Source organism: Antedon mediterranea, chromosome 3, assembly GCF_964355755.1.
Source record: "Antedon mediterranea chromosome 3, ecAntMedi1.1, whole genome shotgun sequence".
Lineage (NCBI taxonomy): Eukaryota > Metazoa > Echinodermata > Crinoidea > Comatulida > Antedonidae > Antedon > Antedon mediterranea.
This window is the reverse complement of record NC_092672.1, coordinates 8,498,063-8,518,618: the sequence shown is the minus strand read 5'-3', so window position 1 is coordinate 8,518,618 and position 20,556 is coordinate 8,498,063. Positions and strand designations below refer to the sequence as shown.

General features: G+C 30.9%; 1 protein-coding gene across 1 annotated transcript; it reads right to left on the bottom strand.

Annotated features, from left to right (window-relative positions):
* Nucleotides 1–955: 955 nt before the first annotated feature.
* On the bottom strand, nucleotides 956–18,744 carry LOC140043520 (uncharacterized). Its single transcript, XM_072088045.1, has 8 exons — nucleotides 18,688–18,744; nucleotides 13,173–13,224; nucleotides 12,899–12,997; nucleotides 11,896–12,571; nucleotides 7,440–8,657; nucleotides 6,466–6,730; nucleotides 5,373–5,479; nucleotides 956–1,774 (listed from the first exon to the last, which is right to left on the bottom strand). The coding sequence occupies exons 1-8, from the start codon at nucleotides 18,707–18,709 to the stop codon at nucleotides 1,568–1,570; spliced, it is 2,646 nt and encodes an 881-aa protein (XP_071944146.1). The 5' UTR covers nucleotides 18,710–18,744; the 3' UTR covers nucleotides 956–1,567.
* Nucleotides 18,745–20,556: the final 1,812 nt, after the last annotated feature.

The window sequence follows — 20,556 nt, the reverse complement described above, 5'->3', positions numbered from 1 at the left end:
GAGCAGAGTCGAATAATGGGTTCTGCGCATGTCAATTATGCTATAGTAACCAGTTATATCGAAAAATAAAAAGGTCGATATTTGGCCATTTTTGGAAAAAATCCTTGTACTGGTACAGAGAAATTTTCTAAAAATGGCCAATTTTTGACCCTTTAATTTTTAGACATAAATGGTTACTATCGCATAATAAACATGCGCAGAGTCGAATAATGGGTTCTGCGCATGTCAATTATGCTAAAGTAACCAGTTATGTCAAAAAATGAAATCGTCGAAAATTATTTTTGGACATAAATGGTTACTATAGCATAATACACATGCGCAGAGTTGAATAATGGGTTCTGCGCATGTCAATTATGCTATAATAACCAGTTATATCAAAAAATTAAAAGGTCGAAATTTGGTCAATTTTGGAAAAAATCCCTGTACTATAGTACAGGGATTTTGTCGAAAATTGGCTAAAATATCCACTTTTTAAAATCCCTAATTATACGATAGTATTGCCATATAAGCGCATATATTGTGTTTACATCATCTTATAGAGCAAAAGTAACTAGTTTTGTCAAAAAATATAAGGGTCGAAATTTGGCCATTTTTTCGAAAATTTACCTATACTATAGTACAGGGATTTTTTTCGAAAAATTGCCAAAATATCCACCTTTTAAAATCCCTAATTATACGATAGTATTGCCATATATGCGTATATATTGTGTTTACATCATCTTATAGAGCCATAGTAACTAATTTTGTCATAAATTATAAGGGTAAAAATTTGGCAATTTTTCTAAAATTTCCATGTCTTATAGTACAGGAAATTTTTCGAAAAATGGCCATAAGATCCACTTTTTAAATTCAATAATTATGCCATAATATTGTCATATATGTGCATATATTGTTTTTGCATAATCTTATAGAACCATAGTAACTAGTTATGTCAAAAAATAAAAGGGTCGAAATTTTTCCATTTTTCGAAAATGTTGCCATATATGCTTATATTCTAGTTGCACCAGGCAACAGTCACTGTTTTGTATTACAAAAAAATATAATTATGTTTATTTATCAACACCAGCATCAAATCATTCAACTTAAGTAAATTCATAAACACATATCTAGCACATATAATATATATATATATATATATACATAATTCACGAAATGCTCAACAATTATATTACTTCTTATCAAACATAAAACAAGACAAATTTAGCATGAGTTTAGCAGACTCTTGAAAAGTACCTCTTTCCTATCACCTAGCAAAATATAAGTACATACTGTACCATACCAAACGCAATTGTTAACGTCCTGGTCTGTGTTAAGCATTCTCTACACTATCAAACGTTATGTGCCCATATATGGACATGATGATGTCATATCACTACCATATCTGGGAATATCACTACCATATTTGGGTACTTTATTGTCAAACTAGTTTGATAGCCCTAGACAAAGCTTTACTCCGGAGTTTGCTAGGCTATGTGAAACAGCTACAGTTGTTCTTCCATTACTCATGTGTGCGAATGCATACTACTAATTGCTCTGACATCATTACTCTGAAAACCACAAGAGCTTTCTATTGGTGCTTCATAAATGGTTCCCCGAGGTATATCGGATCATTCTTCGGTGAGTACATAATAACATGAGTTGTATAGAAATCAATAATTTCAGTGACTGAGTTGAAATCATGATGTGCGATAGAAAACTTCTCATCTTGTGTGGTTTGTATAAGGTAGTGATGAACTTTTCTTCCAAAAAGTACTGATAACATTAAATCGCCAGCCTAGAAAAAACAAAATATAGAAGTACATAATGCAATCTATCTAATGATACAATGTTAGTAAATTAAGTTCATTGGCACAATGAAAGCCTTTGAATAGATGTAGGGGTTTAAACATATTTCTCTTTATTCATGTCCCCATTTTCATGCTTATGTTTATCCAAAGCTCTTACAAATAAAGTGCTCTTACAACTAACTCTCTTAATGTGATTGGTTGAATTTTTTTTTTTTTCTTTTTACAACTTTTTAATGATCTGAATTTTGTTTTTCAAGTGGAAGAAATTTCCACCAGGAATAAGTAAAGTGCCACCTGGAATAAGTAAAGTACCACCAGGAATAAGTAAAGTACCACCAGGAATAAGTAAAGTACCACCAGGAATAAGTAAAGTGCCACCAGGAATAAGTAAAGTGCCACCAGGAATAAGTAAAGTACCACAAGGAATAATTAAAGTTCCACAAGGAATAAGTAAAGTTCCATCAGGAATAAGTAAAGTTCCACAAGGAATAAGTAAAGTACCACAAGGAATAAGTAAAGTACCACAAGGAATAAGTAAAGTACCACCAGGAATAAGTAAAGTACCACCAGGAATAAGTAAAGTGCCACCAGGAATAAGTAAAGTGCCACCAGGAATAAGTAAAGTACCACAAGGAATAAGTAAAGTGCCACCAGGAATAAGTAAAGTACCACAAGGAATAAGTAAAGTTCCACCAGGAATAAGTAAAGTGCCACCAGGAATAAGTGAAGTACCACAAGGAATAAGTAAAATACCACCAGGAATAAGTAAAGTGCCACCAGGAATAAGTAAAGTGCCACCAGGAATAAGTAAAGTGCCACCAGGAATAAGTAAAGTGCCACAAGGAATAAGTAAAGTGCCACAAGAAATAAGTAAAGTACCACAAGGAATAAGTAAAGTGCCACCAGGAATAAGTGAAGTGCCACCAGGGATAAGTAAAGTACCACAAAGAATAAGTAAAGTGCCACAAAGAATAAGTAAAGTGCCACCAGGAATAAGTAAAGTGCCACCAGGAATAAGTAAAGTGCCACCAGGAATAAGTAAAATACCACCAGGAATAAGTAAAATACCACAAGGAATAAGTAAAGTGCCACAAAGAATAAGTAAAGTGCCACCAGGAATAAGTAAAGTGCCAAAAGGAATAAGTAAAGTGCCACCAGGAATAAGTAGAGTGCCACAAGGAATAAGTAGAGTGCCACAAGGAATAAGTAAAGTGCCACCAGGAATAAGTAAAGTGCCACCAGGAATAAGTACAGTGCCACCAGGAATAAGTAAAGTGCCACCAGGAATAAGTAAAGTGCCACCAGGAATAAGTAAAGTGCCACCAGGAATAAGTAAAGTGCCACAAGGAATAAGTAAAGTGCCACCAGGAATAAGTAAAGTGCCACCAGGAATAAGTAAAGTGCCACAAGGAATAAGTAAAGTGCCACAAGGAATAAGTAAAGTGCCACCAGGAATAAGTAAAGTGCCACCAGGAATAAGTAAAGTACCACAAGCAATAAGTAAAGTGCCACCAGGAATAAGTAAAGTGCCACCAGGAATAAGTAAAGTGCAACCAGGAATAAGTAAAGTGCCACCAGGAATAAGTAAAGTGCCACCAGGAATAAGTAAAAGTGCCACCAGGAACCAATACATTAAAAAAATGGTAACATAAAAGTTTTATATGGGATTCCATATTTCCTGTACAATGTGGGTATACATGTAGATGATACAGACCGGTACGATACCTTGACATACTGTACGGGAAATGCCCCAGATATCAAACTAGTCATTCAAGTATCATATGTCAGTAAAAACAAATTGGATATGAGAAATCTATAAAGGTCAACAAAATATAGAACATGACAGTGGGGGAGAGGGAGCAGATGTATTGTAAATATACTAATATTACATAATACAATCGGTAAAATATTAAATTATATTTGACCTCTCTGTGACCTAATATGAAATGTGTATAGTTCCTAATATAATAAATAATTGGTCAAAAACGCATGTTTTGTCGAATATTATTGAACTATAGTTTAACATATAAAAACATTGGAGGAGGGTGCTCAATCATGAATGGTCATATCACCAACTGGTCTTAGGAGGATGAACTACAAAGCAACCAGCACCCTGTCAATTTTAATAGATAATATTTCCCATAACACAATGAAAGTTTTCTGAGCCTTGCCAGCTAAGTAATAAGGCATGATTAAAAGAGTGATAGATTTGGTTTAAGGTTGTGTAAACTGCATATAACATTCATCAAATTGCATTGACATACCAATCATTTGTTTTCCTATTAATTATATAATTTTTTCCTACAGGCATGTGTAAAAAAGTGCTTTATACATTGTAAAGTTAAAAGTGTGGTTTAAAATATATGACCTACAAAAAATCAGCATGGAACACTAGATAAAAAACGAATGTCTGTCATTATAACAAGTCCATATGCTGACACACGCGTAATTAGTTTGCAAGGAGACATAGAGGCTACTGTTGAAATGCTAATGTTGATTTTGCTACATGACATCATGCGTTTGAACCAACTGTAAAATCTGGTCAGGGTTTTAAATTAATCTAGGATGTAACCGTAAGGCTTAACTGGAACCCATCTCCAACTGTAACGAGTATCATTAAAGGTCAGCAAATTAATTTACATAATTCTAAGTAAGGTTAAATCAAGTTCAGAATTTTATTAATAAAACAGTAATTTGAATTGTATTAGGTATTAATATAAACATTTATAGAAGGAAATTTGTTGAGTCAAGTAACCAATTTAACGTAACAATATTGGCGCCATGGTCCGAACATTTATATACAGTGCAACTACGAGGTAGAATATCTTACAAACAATATCAAAATCACATTCAATGGATTGTCTTTGCAAAATAAAAAAACAACACATATTAAAATACCTTTACATTTTTCTTTCTCCACTTTTGCATTTTATATTGGACAATTCTAAATGTTAATCTGCTTAACTTGAAATAATTTTTTTTATATAGGATTTTTATAAGTAAATAAATAAATTCATTTAAATTAATACTATTGTATATATTGCTTAAAATAAATTAAAACCTTGATAAATATTTTTAAAATACTAGATAAATTTTAATGATTAATGTACAGTATATTTATTTTTCTTATGCATTTTGTAAATTGTTTTGTATTTTTTATCTGTAATGTAAATTTTTTATATAATGTGCTACAATAATTTCAGACTTGTTCTGCTTTTTGTAATGTTTTATATACCGAAATAAATAAAAATAAAAAAATAAATAAATAAAAAATAAAATATTTTGTATTTTTAGGAAGTATTTGTAACTTTTTATGTTAATATTTTGTTTTTTTTTTATTGAGAATACACTTTTACAATCAGTAATGCCATACTGTGTTAGCATGTACAATAAATAAACTTATGTTGTAAATGAATAAATAATATAATTTTCAATTAAAAGTTATTTTCTGTTAAAGGGATTTAAATATCAGTGCCAAGCTATAGAAATACTGTTATTTTGTCATACAATTTCTGTAGAACTTTGAAACAGTTATACACAAAAAAAAGTAAGTTTTTGAAAGCAAAATGTATTATAATATCTTACCCTGTGGGAACTGTCTCTCACTAAGAACTGGCACGGTTTAGCTAATGACAACAGTAGGTTTTCACATTCTTGCCGAGGCATCTTGCCAAAATACCATAATTTACCATCTACCGAAAAAAAAAAGAAAAGATATATAAAACAAATACACCAACATTTACTTTAAAACACATAACACAGCATTTTTTTACAAAGACAATTTTATACAGGAACCAATATTTAAATTCAGAAATATGTAACTTATCATTATCATTATTATATTACTAAACAAAAGCAAATTGAAGAGGCTATTTTTAAAATTGCTAGAAAAATTGATTTTTTTTAGTCACGTTTCTAGTTAACTCGAGACATTCTGGATGCCTCGGAGTGATTAGCAATTTCCTGTGTAGATTTGTAAAGTGAAGTAAAATTTCTATAATTTCAGTAAAATTTTAGAAGAAAGGTGTCTCTTTGACTGTACAAAGGAAATACAGAGAGTTTAGCAGAACATTTACAGTCATCCAAAATTAATTATTGTAGGTCATAAGTAACATATTTTAACTGGTCAAACTTGTTGCAATATATCTATTTTATCAAGGCCTTTACATGCACAGCAATGGACAATTATAAGTATCAACAGTATCTTTTGGAATAATGAAAAAAAATGAAGAAAATAATGAAACGATAAAGCTAGTATAAACACACAATTAGTTGGTTTAATTTACACCCAATTTTCTGTACTGTATTGCTACATATGTCATTATAATTATGTCCAGTATCATAGGCAAATTCTGCAATACAGTGTCACATACTGTATCTCATGTGGCGAATATGGTTAGGCTTATGGCTATGATAGAGTATCACATGTGATAGATATATAAGAATGTATTAATGAATTTTCCTACTGTATGATACAGGACATAGATACAGGTTTCCGAAAATCAGCTATTACTTACAGTAAATAAGACCAATATTTTATTTTTCTGTATTATTTATGTATTCTGTATCATACTGTACAGACCAGGAAAAAAATACAGAACTATTACTTCGTATTACTAGCCTACATTAAGATCTTGATTTAAATTAATATTATTAACAAAGAAGAATATACACATACTATGATTTTCTCCACTTTCTTTGGGGTAACGAGGAGCAGGAACAGGGCGTGAATTTTGCCCATCACCACGACCTCTTGCACTGCAATCGGATCCGCCGCTATATCGACACGAAGTGTCTTGTTTAATATACTGACTACTCAAGTGCACCTTGTTTTGATTTGGACTAACACTAATTTCTGATGAGGAAGAGCCCTCACTGTCTGCGCCAGAAACATGGCGTACTCTTCGTTTTGGAATAGGAGAAGGATTTGGTGAATCTGATCGCTGTAAAAAAAAAATGTATTGAAATGTTACTTATTCTTTTGGAAGAATTTTGGAGACCAGTACTTTACTTTGTATTGAAAGAGCTACTGTAATATTCCAATATAAACAAATTGTGTTCTATAGTGATGATGCCTAACAAAATACTTTTAAAGCCATGTATGGAATAGATCCAGGAATTATAGGTAAAACTACTGTACACTCAATCATTATTAACATCCATTAACATTAACTAACAAACCATCGATCATATTTGAGACAGAGCATATTGTACACATTTTATCATGTGGTCCATTAGTAATATGCATGTGTTTAATAAAATACTCATTTAGGACATGTCAACAATTTGTTAACAGTGTCCGAAAATGAAGTAATTATAGAATAATTTCTAGCCGAAGCAGATGTATAATTACACACTTTTTGAAGTTTAGGAAATGATACAAACTGGTACGGCATGCCAAAGTAAAGTTCTGTATTAATCTAGGCATAGAATGCAAATGTGCATTAAGACAAATTCTGCAGAATTAGATATCACTGTATATTATGTACAGATATGCACAGGGTACATAGCAGTAATACATGTTAAACTAAAGTCATGTCCATAAAGCTGACGAAAACTTAACATTGAACGTCTCGCTGTTGAGATAGAGTAGTAACAGTCTGTCAAAAATAGGTATCAAATAGTTCATAATTTCATATTAGCTGAGCTTACCTGAGAAATACTTTGCAAGACCTGCTCAATTGCCACATTTTCATAATACCGATCTCTCTGGTGTCTTGGTTTCAACTTCACGTTCATATACGTGTCATTCCCATTCTGAATAACCACTTCTGCATTTTGTTTAGCTTCTCGCATAGCTTGACACTTTTCCATTGCAATGTTAATAATTGGAGTGACATTTAAATTACGAGATTTGCATAGCGTTGATGACGGGGATGTGTTTGCGGAAGAACCACTCTTCTCATCATTACTACTCTCATGTCCACTGTCTCGATTTAAATAACTTCTTGGTAGAGGAATGGGTTTTTTGTGCCCCTTTCCATCTAAATCTTGCCCTTTGCTCTCTAAACTGTCACTCTTTGGGCTTCTTTGCCCTTCTTGTTCAAACTTTCTAGACTTTGCAGATGGAACTCTTTGCAATTTCAATTTAACTGTATTATTGCACACCATTTCTGTTGTCGCGGACATGGAAAGTTCACAATCTCTATTAGCCTGAAGATCACCTAGTCTACAAGAAGTTTCTGATAATGACAACTTTTTGGAAAGTTTACTTTTATGGATAATTTTCTCAATTTCATGGCGGTCAATTTTTCTAGCTTGACCAGTTTCTATTGGTTGGTCTTCTTTTTCCAGTTCTTCATAGCCATCAACAGACGACCTTCGACACACTCTATTTTGCATTGATTTCATAGCTTTTGCTAACTCTGTTAAATCCTTTCCTCTGGCGAGTGGGGCACCTAATGATACAACTTCATATGTGATCTTTTTACTCTGATTCTCAGTAGAACTAGGATCCTCTTTTTCACAATGTTGTGCAGTTTGGATCGTCTGACAAATGAACTCTTTGTCCGTATTTTGTACTGCTTGGAATTTACAATTTCGGTCTTTTCCAGTATTTTGTTTTAGTTGGACCATGTGAGTTCGTTCTTTTGCATTGTTGTGTGTTGCTTGAATGGCCTGGTTTTGAAAAACTCGATCTCTTTCAGCTTTCTGAGCAGCTTGCACTGCTTGTGGAATTTCCATAAAGGGTTCGTCATCACTAGAGGAATAGTCATCGTGTGCTAGGTCCTCACCAGTGGAATCAAAACGTTCTTTTCTAGACTTAATGGCATCTGTAAGTTCAGATTCATTAATTAGCATTTTTTGATGACCACGTGTTGGCGTCGATAGAGCTCTACGCCGTTGTACCGCTGGTCCTGGTGACAAATTCTGAAATAAACAGATATAAAATTCAATAGTTCAATATGTATGGCACACTAGTATTCTAAACCTATAAATATATAATATAGGCCTAATGAACATAAAACACTTCTAAGACCAATAATGAACACATAAAACACTTATATGTCAAATAATGAACACATAAAACACTTCTATGACCAATAATGAAAAAAAAACCACTTCTATGACCAATAATGAACACATAAAACACTTCTATGACCAATAATGAACACATAAAACACTTCTATGTCCAATAATGAACACATAAAACACTTCTATGACCAATAATGAAAAAAAAACCACTTCTATGACCAATAATGAACACATAAAACACTTCTATGACCAATAATGAACACATAAAACACTTCTATGTCCAATAATGAACACATAAAACACTTCTATGACCAATAATGAAAAAAAAACCACTTCTATGACCAATAATGAACACATAAAACACTTCTATGTCCAATAATGAACACATAAAACACTTCTATGACCAATAATGAACACATAAAACACTTCTATGACCAATAATGAACACATAAAACACTTCTATGACCAATAATGAACACATAAAACACTTCTATGACCAATAATGAACACCTAAAACACTTCTATGACCAAATAATGAACACATAAAACACTTCTATGACCAATAATGAACACATAAAACACTTCTATGACCAATAATGAACACATAAAACACTTCTATGACCAATAATGAACACATAAAACACTTCTATGACCAAATAATGAACACATAAAACACTTCTAAGACCAATAATGAACACATAAAACACTTCTAAGACCAATAATGAACACATAAAACACTTCTATGACCAAATAATGAACACATAAAACACTTCTATGACCAATAATGAACACATAAAACACTTCTATGACCAATAATGAACACATAAAACACTTCTATGACCAAATAATGAACACATAAAACACTTCTAAGACCAATAATGAACACATAAAACACTTCTAAGACCAATAATGAACACATAAAACACTTCTATGACCAATAATGAACACATAAAACACTTCTATGACCAATAATGAACACATAAAACACTTCTATGACCAAATAATGAACACACAAAACACTTCTATGACCAATAATGAACACATAAAACACTTCTATGACCAATAATGAACACATAAAACACTTCTATGACCAAATAATGAACACACAAAACACTTCTATGACCAATAATGAACACACAAAACACTTCTATGACCAATAATGATCACATACAGTATAAAACACTTCTATGACCAATAATGAACATAAACCACTTTCATTGAACAATAAAAACTATAAAATTCTAGCAAACTATTTATCCTTGCAACAAGGGAAGTTAGAGTTAGTAGGCACACTACATTTTAGGCCTAGAGTCTGTGTGTAAAAGCCTTGTGTCTCCTCCCCAATCCACCCTAAAAACTTGCCCCAATTATGTGATTATGAGAGCTTTAATACCTAAATCAATATAGCATTTAAACATAAGCCAAACTAATCAGCAACTAAACACTGCATATTATATCATCTAAAAATAGTATAATCCAATACAAGGTATGAAGCTATTTATAAACTTTTTTAGGACTGAAAATACTCAGAATGGCTCTGCGGACAAACTTAATCCTCTTGGTAAAGCTAAAGTGTTTCGTTTTGCAACGATGTTGGGAATGTGTATGTAATCTAAAGGAAACCCTTGACTACTTCACATCCTAAAATACGATAAAACAACCGAAATACTAAATTTCTTTACTAATTATAGACACAGATAATAAAAACTATTAAATTACAGACAGTATGTATCATTAAAAAAAAATTGACTATCCTGATAATATTGAAAAACTATTAAAAACAGTTATATTAACAATATTAATGTACAGTAATGATGTATACAGTTAGTATAAAGTATATTAGTATTTAATTAGTAATATTATTTCTTATTATCATTGTAATTATTAGTTTTTTAGATAATTTAAAATATTATTTTACACTATACAGATTGCTCATTGTGCTCAACTTAAATGAATAAATTTGTTGGAATATTTATTCAATTGTTGAACTTGATTCCAGTAAGTCAATCATGATATTCTAACTAAAAAATCCATTAACTAATTATAATTCCACGTCTTAAATTGAAACCTATTAAGTACCATTTTGGTCATGGCCATTAAAGATTTTTTTAAATGATAAAATTAAAAATGCCCAAATGAATCCTACAGAAGATTGACAACAGGAAAATGCATCAAAGGTTACTCTTATCTGATGTAAAAATGTGTATTTATAATGTGGAATTTAAACTCTATAAATGATTAAAATAGGAATATTGTTGGTTACTTAAAATGTCATTCAAAATATATTTAAGTACAAGAATTTTAGGGAAAATATCTTGCAAATACAGTCTGACTGATCATCCTAAAATGTGTTTTTTCATAGTTCTAGTTAACAATAACATTGATCATAGACCTGGTTAATATTAATCATACTGTAGACCTAGTTAACATCAATCATAGACCTAGTTAACATCAATCATAGACCTAGTTAACATTAATCATAGACCTAGTTAACATCAATCATAGAACTAGTTAACATCAATCATAGACCTAGTTAACATCAATCATAGACCTAGTTAACATCAATCATAGACCTAGTTAACATCAATCATAGACCTACAGTAGTTAACATCAATCATAGACCTAGTTAACATCAATCATAGACCTAGTTAACATCAATCATAGACCTAGTTAACATCAATCATAGACCTAGTTAACATCAATCATAGACATAGTTAACATCAATCATAGACCTAGTTAACATCAATCATAGACCTAGTTAACATCAATCATAGACCTAGTTAACATCAATCATAGACCTAGTTAACATTAATGATAGACCTAGTTAACATCAATCATAGACCTAGTGAACATCAATCATAGACCTAGTTAACATTAAATAATCATGGAATTGTTACATTAATCTATCATAGACCTAGTTATTGTTAAATAATAATAAACCAAGGTAACATTAATCATAAACCAAGTTAACATTAATCATAAACCAAGTTAACATTAGTCATATGCATAGTTTACATTAAATAAACCATAGACATACAGTAGTTAAAATTAAAAAGTTGTATACCTTCAAAACTAAATAATCATATTAACCAAGTTAACATTAACCATAGATCTAGTTTAAACATGAAATTACCTGGTTAACATTAGTGTGGTCTTCTTCATTGAGTTCTAGTGTGTTAGGTCTTGACTTTAACAAGTCTTTGCGAACTGTTTCAGGACTTGTTAACAACAACCCTTCAGATGATGAACAAGAGGCTGTATCTGCAACAGCTTGTCTTCTACTACGCCCTCTTCTCTCCACACTTTGTCTTTTTCTTAAGCGAGGTTGTGGACTTAATTCTGGTGAGCTTGCCATTATAACCGGCTTGCAATTCATAATTAAACATTCTTTTGTCTCTAAACTGCTAACTACTGGAGTTTCTTCAATTTTTTTTGACTGAATATTGATTGTAATTGGTGAACTTCCTTTCTTGGGAGATGATTTGGAATTTGACAACACTTTACTTGCGTCTTTATTTGAAGCTGCGTTGTTTTTTGCTTGGTTCTTCGATCGAGAAAACTTTACTCCACTAAACTTTGAAGGGAGACTTGGAAGAATTCCAGCAAGTATTGACTTCTTTGTTGGAGATGAACTTTTGACGGGCAGTGGTGATGATGGTGGAGATGAACTGATGTTAGCTTTGGCTGGTGGCAGTGATAGAGGGCCATTAGTGCAAACAACATTTGGAATTTTAGACTGGCTTGGTTTGGATGCTGGTGGACTCGACACCTGCTCATTGTTGTTGGTTGAATCTTTCTCATTACTTTTCCTGAAAAGAAAACAAATTTATTTAAAATCTTATCTCTCTGAAAATCTTTTCATCCTAGAGGAAATTTGACACTACCCTGTCAAAAGATACTGTAGGTCACTATAAGTAATAAAGCATCCTTTCATTGGCATGAAGTCAAGTTGTAAGCGTGTATGGCGTAGTATGTTGGACATTAGACTATTCATTGTGTGATCATATCCAATATCCTTAATAGGTGTTTCATCCAAAAATGACTGGGGTAATGATATATGTACAGCACTTAGTGGTTTCACAAAATTAGACGATCCAGGATATAACTATTAAGCTGACAATGAATCATAAACTTACAAAGAATTAGTATTATGTTTTGGAGGAAAGACAATCGTGCTGTAGTTGACATTCTTAGATGTTTGCTGTATACGGATGACTGGAGTTCCATCATCTTTCCTAGAAATAAATTAATTAAAAAACATTGCATAATTTACATGTTCACGGTTTGTTATTAAAAATTTTAAAAAAATCCATTTAAAGTATTAACAGCAACTGTAATCAATAAAGGTATATTACACAAAGCAAACACAATTACTAAAACTCCAAATAAATTGTAAGGGTCAGAACTCACCCTTGCTTTGGTGGACCAATTTCCACTTCAACATAATTTAATTTGTAGCTATCTGAAATAAAAAATAGCATTATGTCTATAAATACAAGAACTGTATTTGTATACTTTACTGCATCATAAAAGCGTCTTTAGCAGGAGAGCGGCGGTATGGATTTCAGAGATCCCAACTAAAAAAATATATATTTGTGTACTTTACAGCATCATAACAGTACAGTATCTTCAGTAGTGGCGATTACATTTTTAAGTATGGATGTCAGAGGTTCTAACTAAAAAAATGTTGGGAGCAAAAATAGAGGGTTGTATCTAAATTCCCAAAATAGAAGTGGCACATTTTTTAAAAACTCATCATCAACATCTACTGGATATCATGCACATTCTAAGAGGCATATATACATTTTAATAAAAGGTGGAAAAAGAGCTCAACAATTTTTCTTCTTTAGTTAAACAAAGGATTCGGACTAGTAGTGCCTAAGGAAGGTATATTTATGCATTGCTGTTTTTTTTTGTAGATCCAAAACAACTAGCACAAATTGAACCTTAAGAGGAACACAGAGATTATCAGAAGACTTGGGCCTCTTGCACAAGCATTGTACTGTATGCCTAAAGTATGATGAACAATAATTTGTTTAATTTAATGAATTTATTAATGAACATGTAACACTAATAACAGAGTGATTTACATACACTTTGGTGACAACTTAATCAGTAGACTCAATTCACAGATAAAAAGTCAATCCAACAATTCATGCAAGAACGTCTATTTATATGTTGATGTGGCTATTTGAAGATAAATCTAATTGTGAAGTTCTTTAAACTAATTTAAGTAGGAAACATTAATTATTTCTAATAATAGAAACATCTAGTTATATTAAATCATAGTGTATACATAAGATAACACTATACAGTATTTAGTTTTGGGTAATAATCTGTTACTCATAGTTCAGATACATCTAAATTGTAATCATTGTTCCTAAATGTTTATATTTGAAAAGAAAATCAATTTAAAGTTTTAATAAAAATTAACATACTATAGTAACATAAGTTACAATCTAGTGTACATTTCATATTAAAATGAAAATAAATTAATAATTTATTAATACAACAAATATGTTTTAGGAATTTAAAAAAAAGATTAATTATTGTACAATCTAAAGCATTTAAAATCTGTTTAAAAACAAAATGTAAAGTTAATCAAATACATTTTTATTTAAAAAAACCAAAATGTTTCACAGATACCGTAGCAAAATACATGTACAAATACACTGTAGACATACATATTTAATAATCCAAATCCAAGCCAAGTGAGTCTATCAAAGTCTAAAGTAATTATCTAAATACAGCATTTTTTTGTACTGAAAGCTAAAGTACAAAGCTAAGTAAGCAGATAAAATTAAGCCTGGATGGATGTTAATATCGACACTGTTCTGCTCAGAACAGAATGATACGGATGTAAAATGAGACAACCATAATAGACTTAATAGTCGAACGTAATAGTCATACATATTATCAAAGTATGTATGATTGATTAACTAATATTATTTTCAGGACATTTGTTAGCTATTAATAACATTTGTTTGACATTAAAACAATTTGGTTACTTCATAAAAAATTAACCCTAAAATATTGGACATAATTGTTTATTAAAATTAACTTTTAAATTTTTATGAGAGTTTTTATGGATAAAAGGGAAACGTCGATAATTTTAGCAGCCTTATTGTGAAGTAAAATATTTTATTCTTAAGAGTTTCATTTTTAAAACACTAACATTATTCACTTCCATATTAATTATTATATCATTTGCATAAAATATCTAGAAAATTTTGTTGCTATGAGACTACAGCACATAAACAGAAATTTACAGGATTCAAGACACATATATCATATCATATTTTAACCACACTCTTTATAAGAAATTTGAAGTGTTGCCACTTGGCCGCCGTTACAGGTGTAAAACTTGCAAAACTAACGTAAAAGAAATTCATTTGTGCCATCAGACTATTAAATAAATAACATTTTAACTTTTTATTATTCTTAAGATTTGATATTGTAATTTGTACTTTTTATTGTAAATGTAAGATGAGGTAATCCGTCTTCTTCTTTTGTTAATGCCCTATGAGGAATGAATACTGATACTGATCATCAGTTAGCCTCTTTTCTTTCCCCTATTCCAAGTAATAATAATAATTCCTATTCTTTTTATTGGCAATAACATTTTCAATTTTCTTTTTAACCTCCATGAAAATAGCATTATAATCAAATAATAAAGAACAATTAATTATTGTTGATTTTTATGCATTACTGATTGCATGATTTGTGTTGCAAGAATATATAATTACTTTTCATTGATACTAATGGAGTCTCAATAGTCTCTCAATAGTCATTCTGTAATTGTAATGTTAGTTTTCATACATGTATCCCTAGAATTCTCAAATTGGAATGCCAGTCAAATATCTTTTGAAGTGTTTGATATAAAATCACAAATTATAATAACAATTGGGAGATTTAAATGCATTATACTGATGCATTTGGGGAAGATAAAATAAATGATAAACTAGTTATTTGACAAAAATGTGCCCATATACAGTGGTTGTAGTGATATGTCCAAATGTGGTAGTGATGCGACATCATCATGTCCATATACAGGTACTACAATTTGTTGTCACATAATATTTGATTGAGTAGACAGAGACTTACAGTAGTCGTGCTTCTAAATTGGTTGTTTTATAATTCATAGTATTTATTTTCATATCCCTGGAATTTTCAAAATGGAAAACTAAAGATTTACTAAGAAATACGGTGCGATGACTAAGTACCACTAAGACACAAATTATTCATCTGTAGTCCAGATGACAGCAAAGTATCACTTTCATTCTTTAGTAAATATAAAAAAGAAATATAAAATATCAAGTGTGACTCATAAAACTTGTCAGAACCTAAAAGAAACTTTCTTCTGCACATGCGTACTACTATGTTCACAACACGTCTCGTTAGATACATTATTGATATTTTAACACAAGATTATTTTGCGCTAAACTACTCAATTTTATTTAAATATTTGCGTTTGTTACTTTAGTTTAATTAGAATTGTTTAAAAAATATTCAAGTAACAATTCGAGAATTATGAAACTTCTAATTTGTTAAGATTAGGCAAAAAAAATCCAAAGCAACAAAACTTGCAGTAAGTATATAAATATCGAAAATGCAAAACAAAATAAAAATCTGGGCAACCAGAAATTCATAAAAAATTTATTAAAAAATCTACATCCATCATCCAGGGAGGTATAAAATATATACTATATTATACCTCCCTGCATCATCTTTGTTTGTAAGGCAATAATTCTTGGTATGCAGTAGTATTGAGCAAGACCCAAAATCCAAACATGGAACAGAGACAGTGGATATGGTAAAGAAATATTATTCACTTAAAAAAATACCAACTACGCATATCATTTCACATGAATACTATTTCAAAATTGTGTTGGGTTTCTTTGTCTGCAATGAAAATCTTCAATTTATAAAGTAGAGGAAAGAAAAATGACTCCTAGAGCCAACATGGTGACAATTATACTGAGGAAAAGAGACAACACTGACTCACTAGTGCCGCCACATAACAAGGACCCCTGAATACTTGAGTCATTCTAGGTCAAAAGTGTGTGGCAGTACCAGTACAGCATTTGCTTTCACTTGTTGAGGTAGGATTCCAAATATCGGTCAACTTCTTTGCACTTGGCCTTCAAGGAACAGCCACAAAAGAAATATGAACATTGTTTCCATTAATTTACGTGTTGGTATAAATTAAATTATTTCATTTTTGTCCACAGGGTTTTATCGTCCCTTTCTTGTTAGCAGGGATATATTATGGGGATAAGACGATTTGTATGTACTACAAGGTGTTAAGTTTCTCTTAATATCTCCTCTCAAAATAAACGAGATACAGTGCTGCAGGGAAAAATTACAACTTAAAAATTTGTTTAGCAATGTTGCTAATCAAACAGAATTAGCAATAAGGTTGTTTTGTATAGCTTTTTGCTATGCTACACTGGTGAAATTATTCCCTGTACTGCAGATCCAACCAGGTAGAAGTTTCTCTTAATATCTCCTCTCAAAACAAAGAAGGATACAGTACTGCAGATCAAACCAGGTAGAAGTTTCTTCTTTTCCAATTCCACCCAACCCCTCACCCATTTCAATATTCTATTGGGCCTATAATTATGACTATAATAAAAATCGTTTATTACAGTAAAACTTATTTATTTATTCAGCAATGAGGTACAATATTTCAGTATTCAGAAGTCTTGTTTTTCATTATACACATTTTGCAATTATTTTCTTGTTCTTCAGATCTTTAATTTATTCTTTACTATAATATAACAACATGTTTGCATAAGAATTTGTCAACATGTTTACTTAGGAAAGCAATTTGCACGCCAACAAATCGTAATTTTTTCAATTTTTCCAATAATTAATTTGTTATTCATGTTGAATTGTAATGTAATTAATTGTGCAAAGGAAGTCTTGTCTTACATCCTAGAAAAAACGTTACAGAAACAAAGGGGTTCTAGAAAGAAACGCTAAAACTGTGCACAGTATTGCATTCCCTATTAACTTGGGCACAAGGCCAACTCCTTGCACGCAAAATGGGAGGAGGGAATATTTGGGGAATTTCACATGGGCATGTTTAAAGCTCACACTATCAAACTTATGTGAAAAAAAACAATGTGATGTGCCCATATATGGACATGATGATGTCATTATCACTAGCATTTTTGGGCACATCACACTTAACAGAATAAATGAAAACAAACTGTGCAAGATTTACCTATAGGCCTACAATTTTTTAAAATGCAACATCAAGATTTGCTTTAAAAATCTAAAGTGACATAATGCATTGCTGACGTGGACAACATTGAATTAATCTTAAGAAATGGTTGCACTTCAGTTTATCTCTATACTTAGAACAGCAATGTAAAAACCATTATTATGAGAGAAGGTATTGAAATATTAATAAAACTATATTCATTATTGAATATTGTACACTATACATATAGAGTATAGAGTCTCTGAAAACACATTAGGACATTGTTGTTAATGCAATACAATATTAATTCATCATATTTTTATTACAAAACAACAAAAATTACCAACAAACATATCTAAAATTCATTGATTTTATAGGTCAAAAATAAAAATCATTAAAGTACATATATGCAACGCAAAAAATAAATTTTATTATGTACAGGATAAAATTTGTCAGGTTTCTAAAATATTTCAGAATATTTTTTAAAAAATGAGTAATATTTATATGAACATGCTCATATATTTCTAATTGAAGAAGTAACTTATTAAACAAAAAAATTAAACTAAATCCTTTCGATTTCCAATCTTCATTTTGTGAAAATAAAATACAAATCATACATAAATGTTAAAAGAAAAAGGGCACTTTCTGAACCATAACTTATAATATCCCCTTTATTATTAATGATACTTAAAAAAACAAACAAAAACAAAACCATACCTCTTTCAAATGTGGACTGCATTTGGCAGGTAGGCCTAGCTAACGGTTGACTTAGCATAGTAGTTCCAATACTGAATTGAACAACTAAGCACTTATGCAGTGTGTTATACTGTACACTGATGAGTGTCTGTCACATGACTTCCTCCTCTAATAAACTTGGCACTGCTACTATTACTAAGCTAACAGGTTTTCTCATATACTGCCGTCACAAATGAAATAGTTACAATAATTATTTCATTTCATTTATTTCATCAATTAAAAACATTATCATACAATACAAATAAACAAACAAAAAACCCATGACGGTGACAGGATTAAACAAAGCAAACTGAATTGCTGTACTAATTTTTTCTGCTAACACAGGCGACATAAAAACAGTTAAAATCATTAGTCATTAAAATATAAAAAATTTATCAGATATACAATAAAAAGATAGTAAATGTGTAAATATAATAAAATGTAAATATTTCAACATATGACCGTCCAATCTTTCAAGAACAAAAACCCCACCCAAATTATTATGAGTGAACATGACGAATGAAGGCAACCTAATTAAAAGTTCTCAATTACTATTGTGGGACTAGTAAGAAGATTAATAAAATCAGAAAGTGAACAAAAACAATGTTTTTACTTATATAAAACGACAAAACAAACGGTCAAATTCAACTAAAACCCCATTGGCCGGCAGCCAATTTGACAACAAAATGTCTCAATCATCCAACTTTTGGTAAAAATTAATAGCTAGTATGGAACTTTCATATTTCATACAAAAATTTTTTTTTCAGGGGGACAACACAGTAGGTATTTTAAAACAAATTCCAAACAATTTAAAACCACGAAGAATTATTTTACAAAATAATTAACATTATAGTTTCTTTCTCTTCATTTGACTTTTATTTATATTTTGTATTTAAGAAAGATTAATTTATATTTGTTTAATGTTTATTTATATGTACAGTAAGTATATCTAAATATATAAAAAGACAAAACAAACGGGAAAATCCAACAAATCCCCATTGGCCGTCAGCCAATTTGACAACAAATCCATCCAATTTTTGGTCAAAGTGAGTAACTAATAATATTGAAAATCAAAATGGCATATTCTACAAAATAAATATTTTTTCAGGGAGATAATATATATTTAATAATAATAATCTTCGAAACAATATAAAACCATGAAGAATTATTTTACAATTTTAAATCAGAACAATGACAATAAAAATGATAAAATACAGAAATAAATAAATGTTATCAATTGTGCATATTATGCAAAAGCCAACACATTTTTTTTCATCATCATCTTCCTATCTATATTGTGAACATCATTCAGTATAGCATCATCATGGAGGTATAAAATACCTCCATGGGGTCTAAGTAGAGACTAGTAGTACAATAAAAAATGTATGTGTGTGTATGAGTAAATGAATAACTATCAGTTATTCACTTTGTCAATTGTATGACCCACTATACGACCCCCGGGAGAGGTGCGTCAAGGCTTCATCGATGGTCTGCACATCAATAAACAAGGTGTGTCACTGTTCATCACTTTTTACTACCAACATGGTCACAGTGCATCAAAATGGAGTGCGTCATGGTCACCTAAGGGTAAGTCACAGTTTTTTAATCACGGGTATGACGTACATTGGTCAAATGACGCACCTCTCCCGGGGGTTGTATAGTGGGTCATACAATTGACAAGTGCATTATTAAATATTATTGGCAATCAGATGAAAAATAAAAATGACATACATATATATAACTAGGCCTATATAAAATACAGAATTTAAATAAATATTATCAATGGTGCATACTACAATACATACTAGCTAGGCCTAGTCTAGCCTACTAGCCTAGTTAATCAGCCTAAAC

What these genes read in the sequence shown, in the direction of transcription:
- LOC140043520 (XM_072088045.1), bottom strand. Translation starts at nt 18,709, where the DNA reads ATGCAGTCCACATTTGAAAGAG. An exon ending in GCAGTCCACATTTGAAAGAG is followed by an intron (nt 13,225 to 18,687) that starts GTATGGTTTTGT and finishes TTTTTATTTCAG; the next exon opens with ATAGCTACAAATTAAATTAT. An exon ending in AAACATAATACTAATTCTTT is followed by an intron (nt 12,572 to 12,898) that starts GTAAGTTTATGA and finishes TTTTCTTTTCAG; the next exon opens with GAAAAGTAATGAGAAAGATT.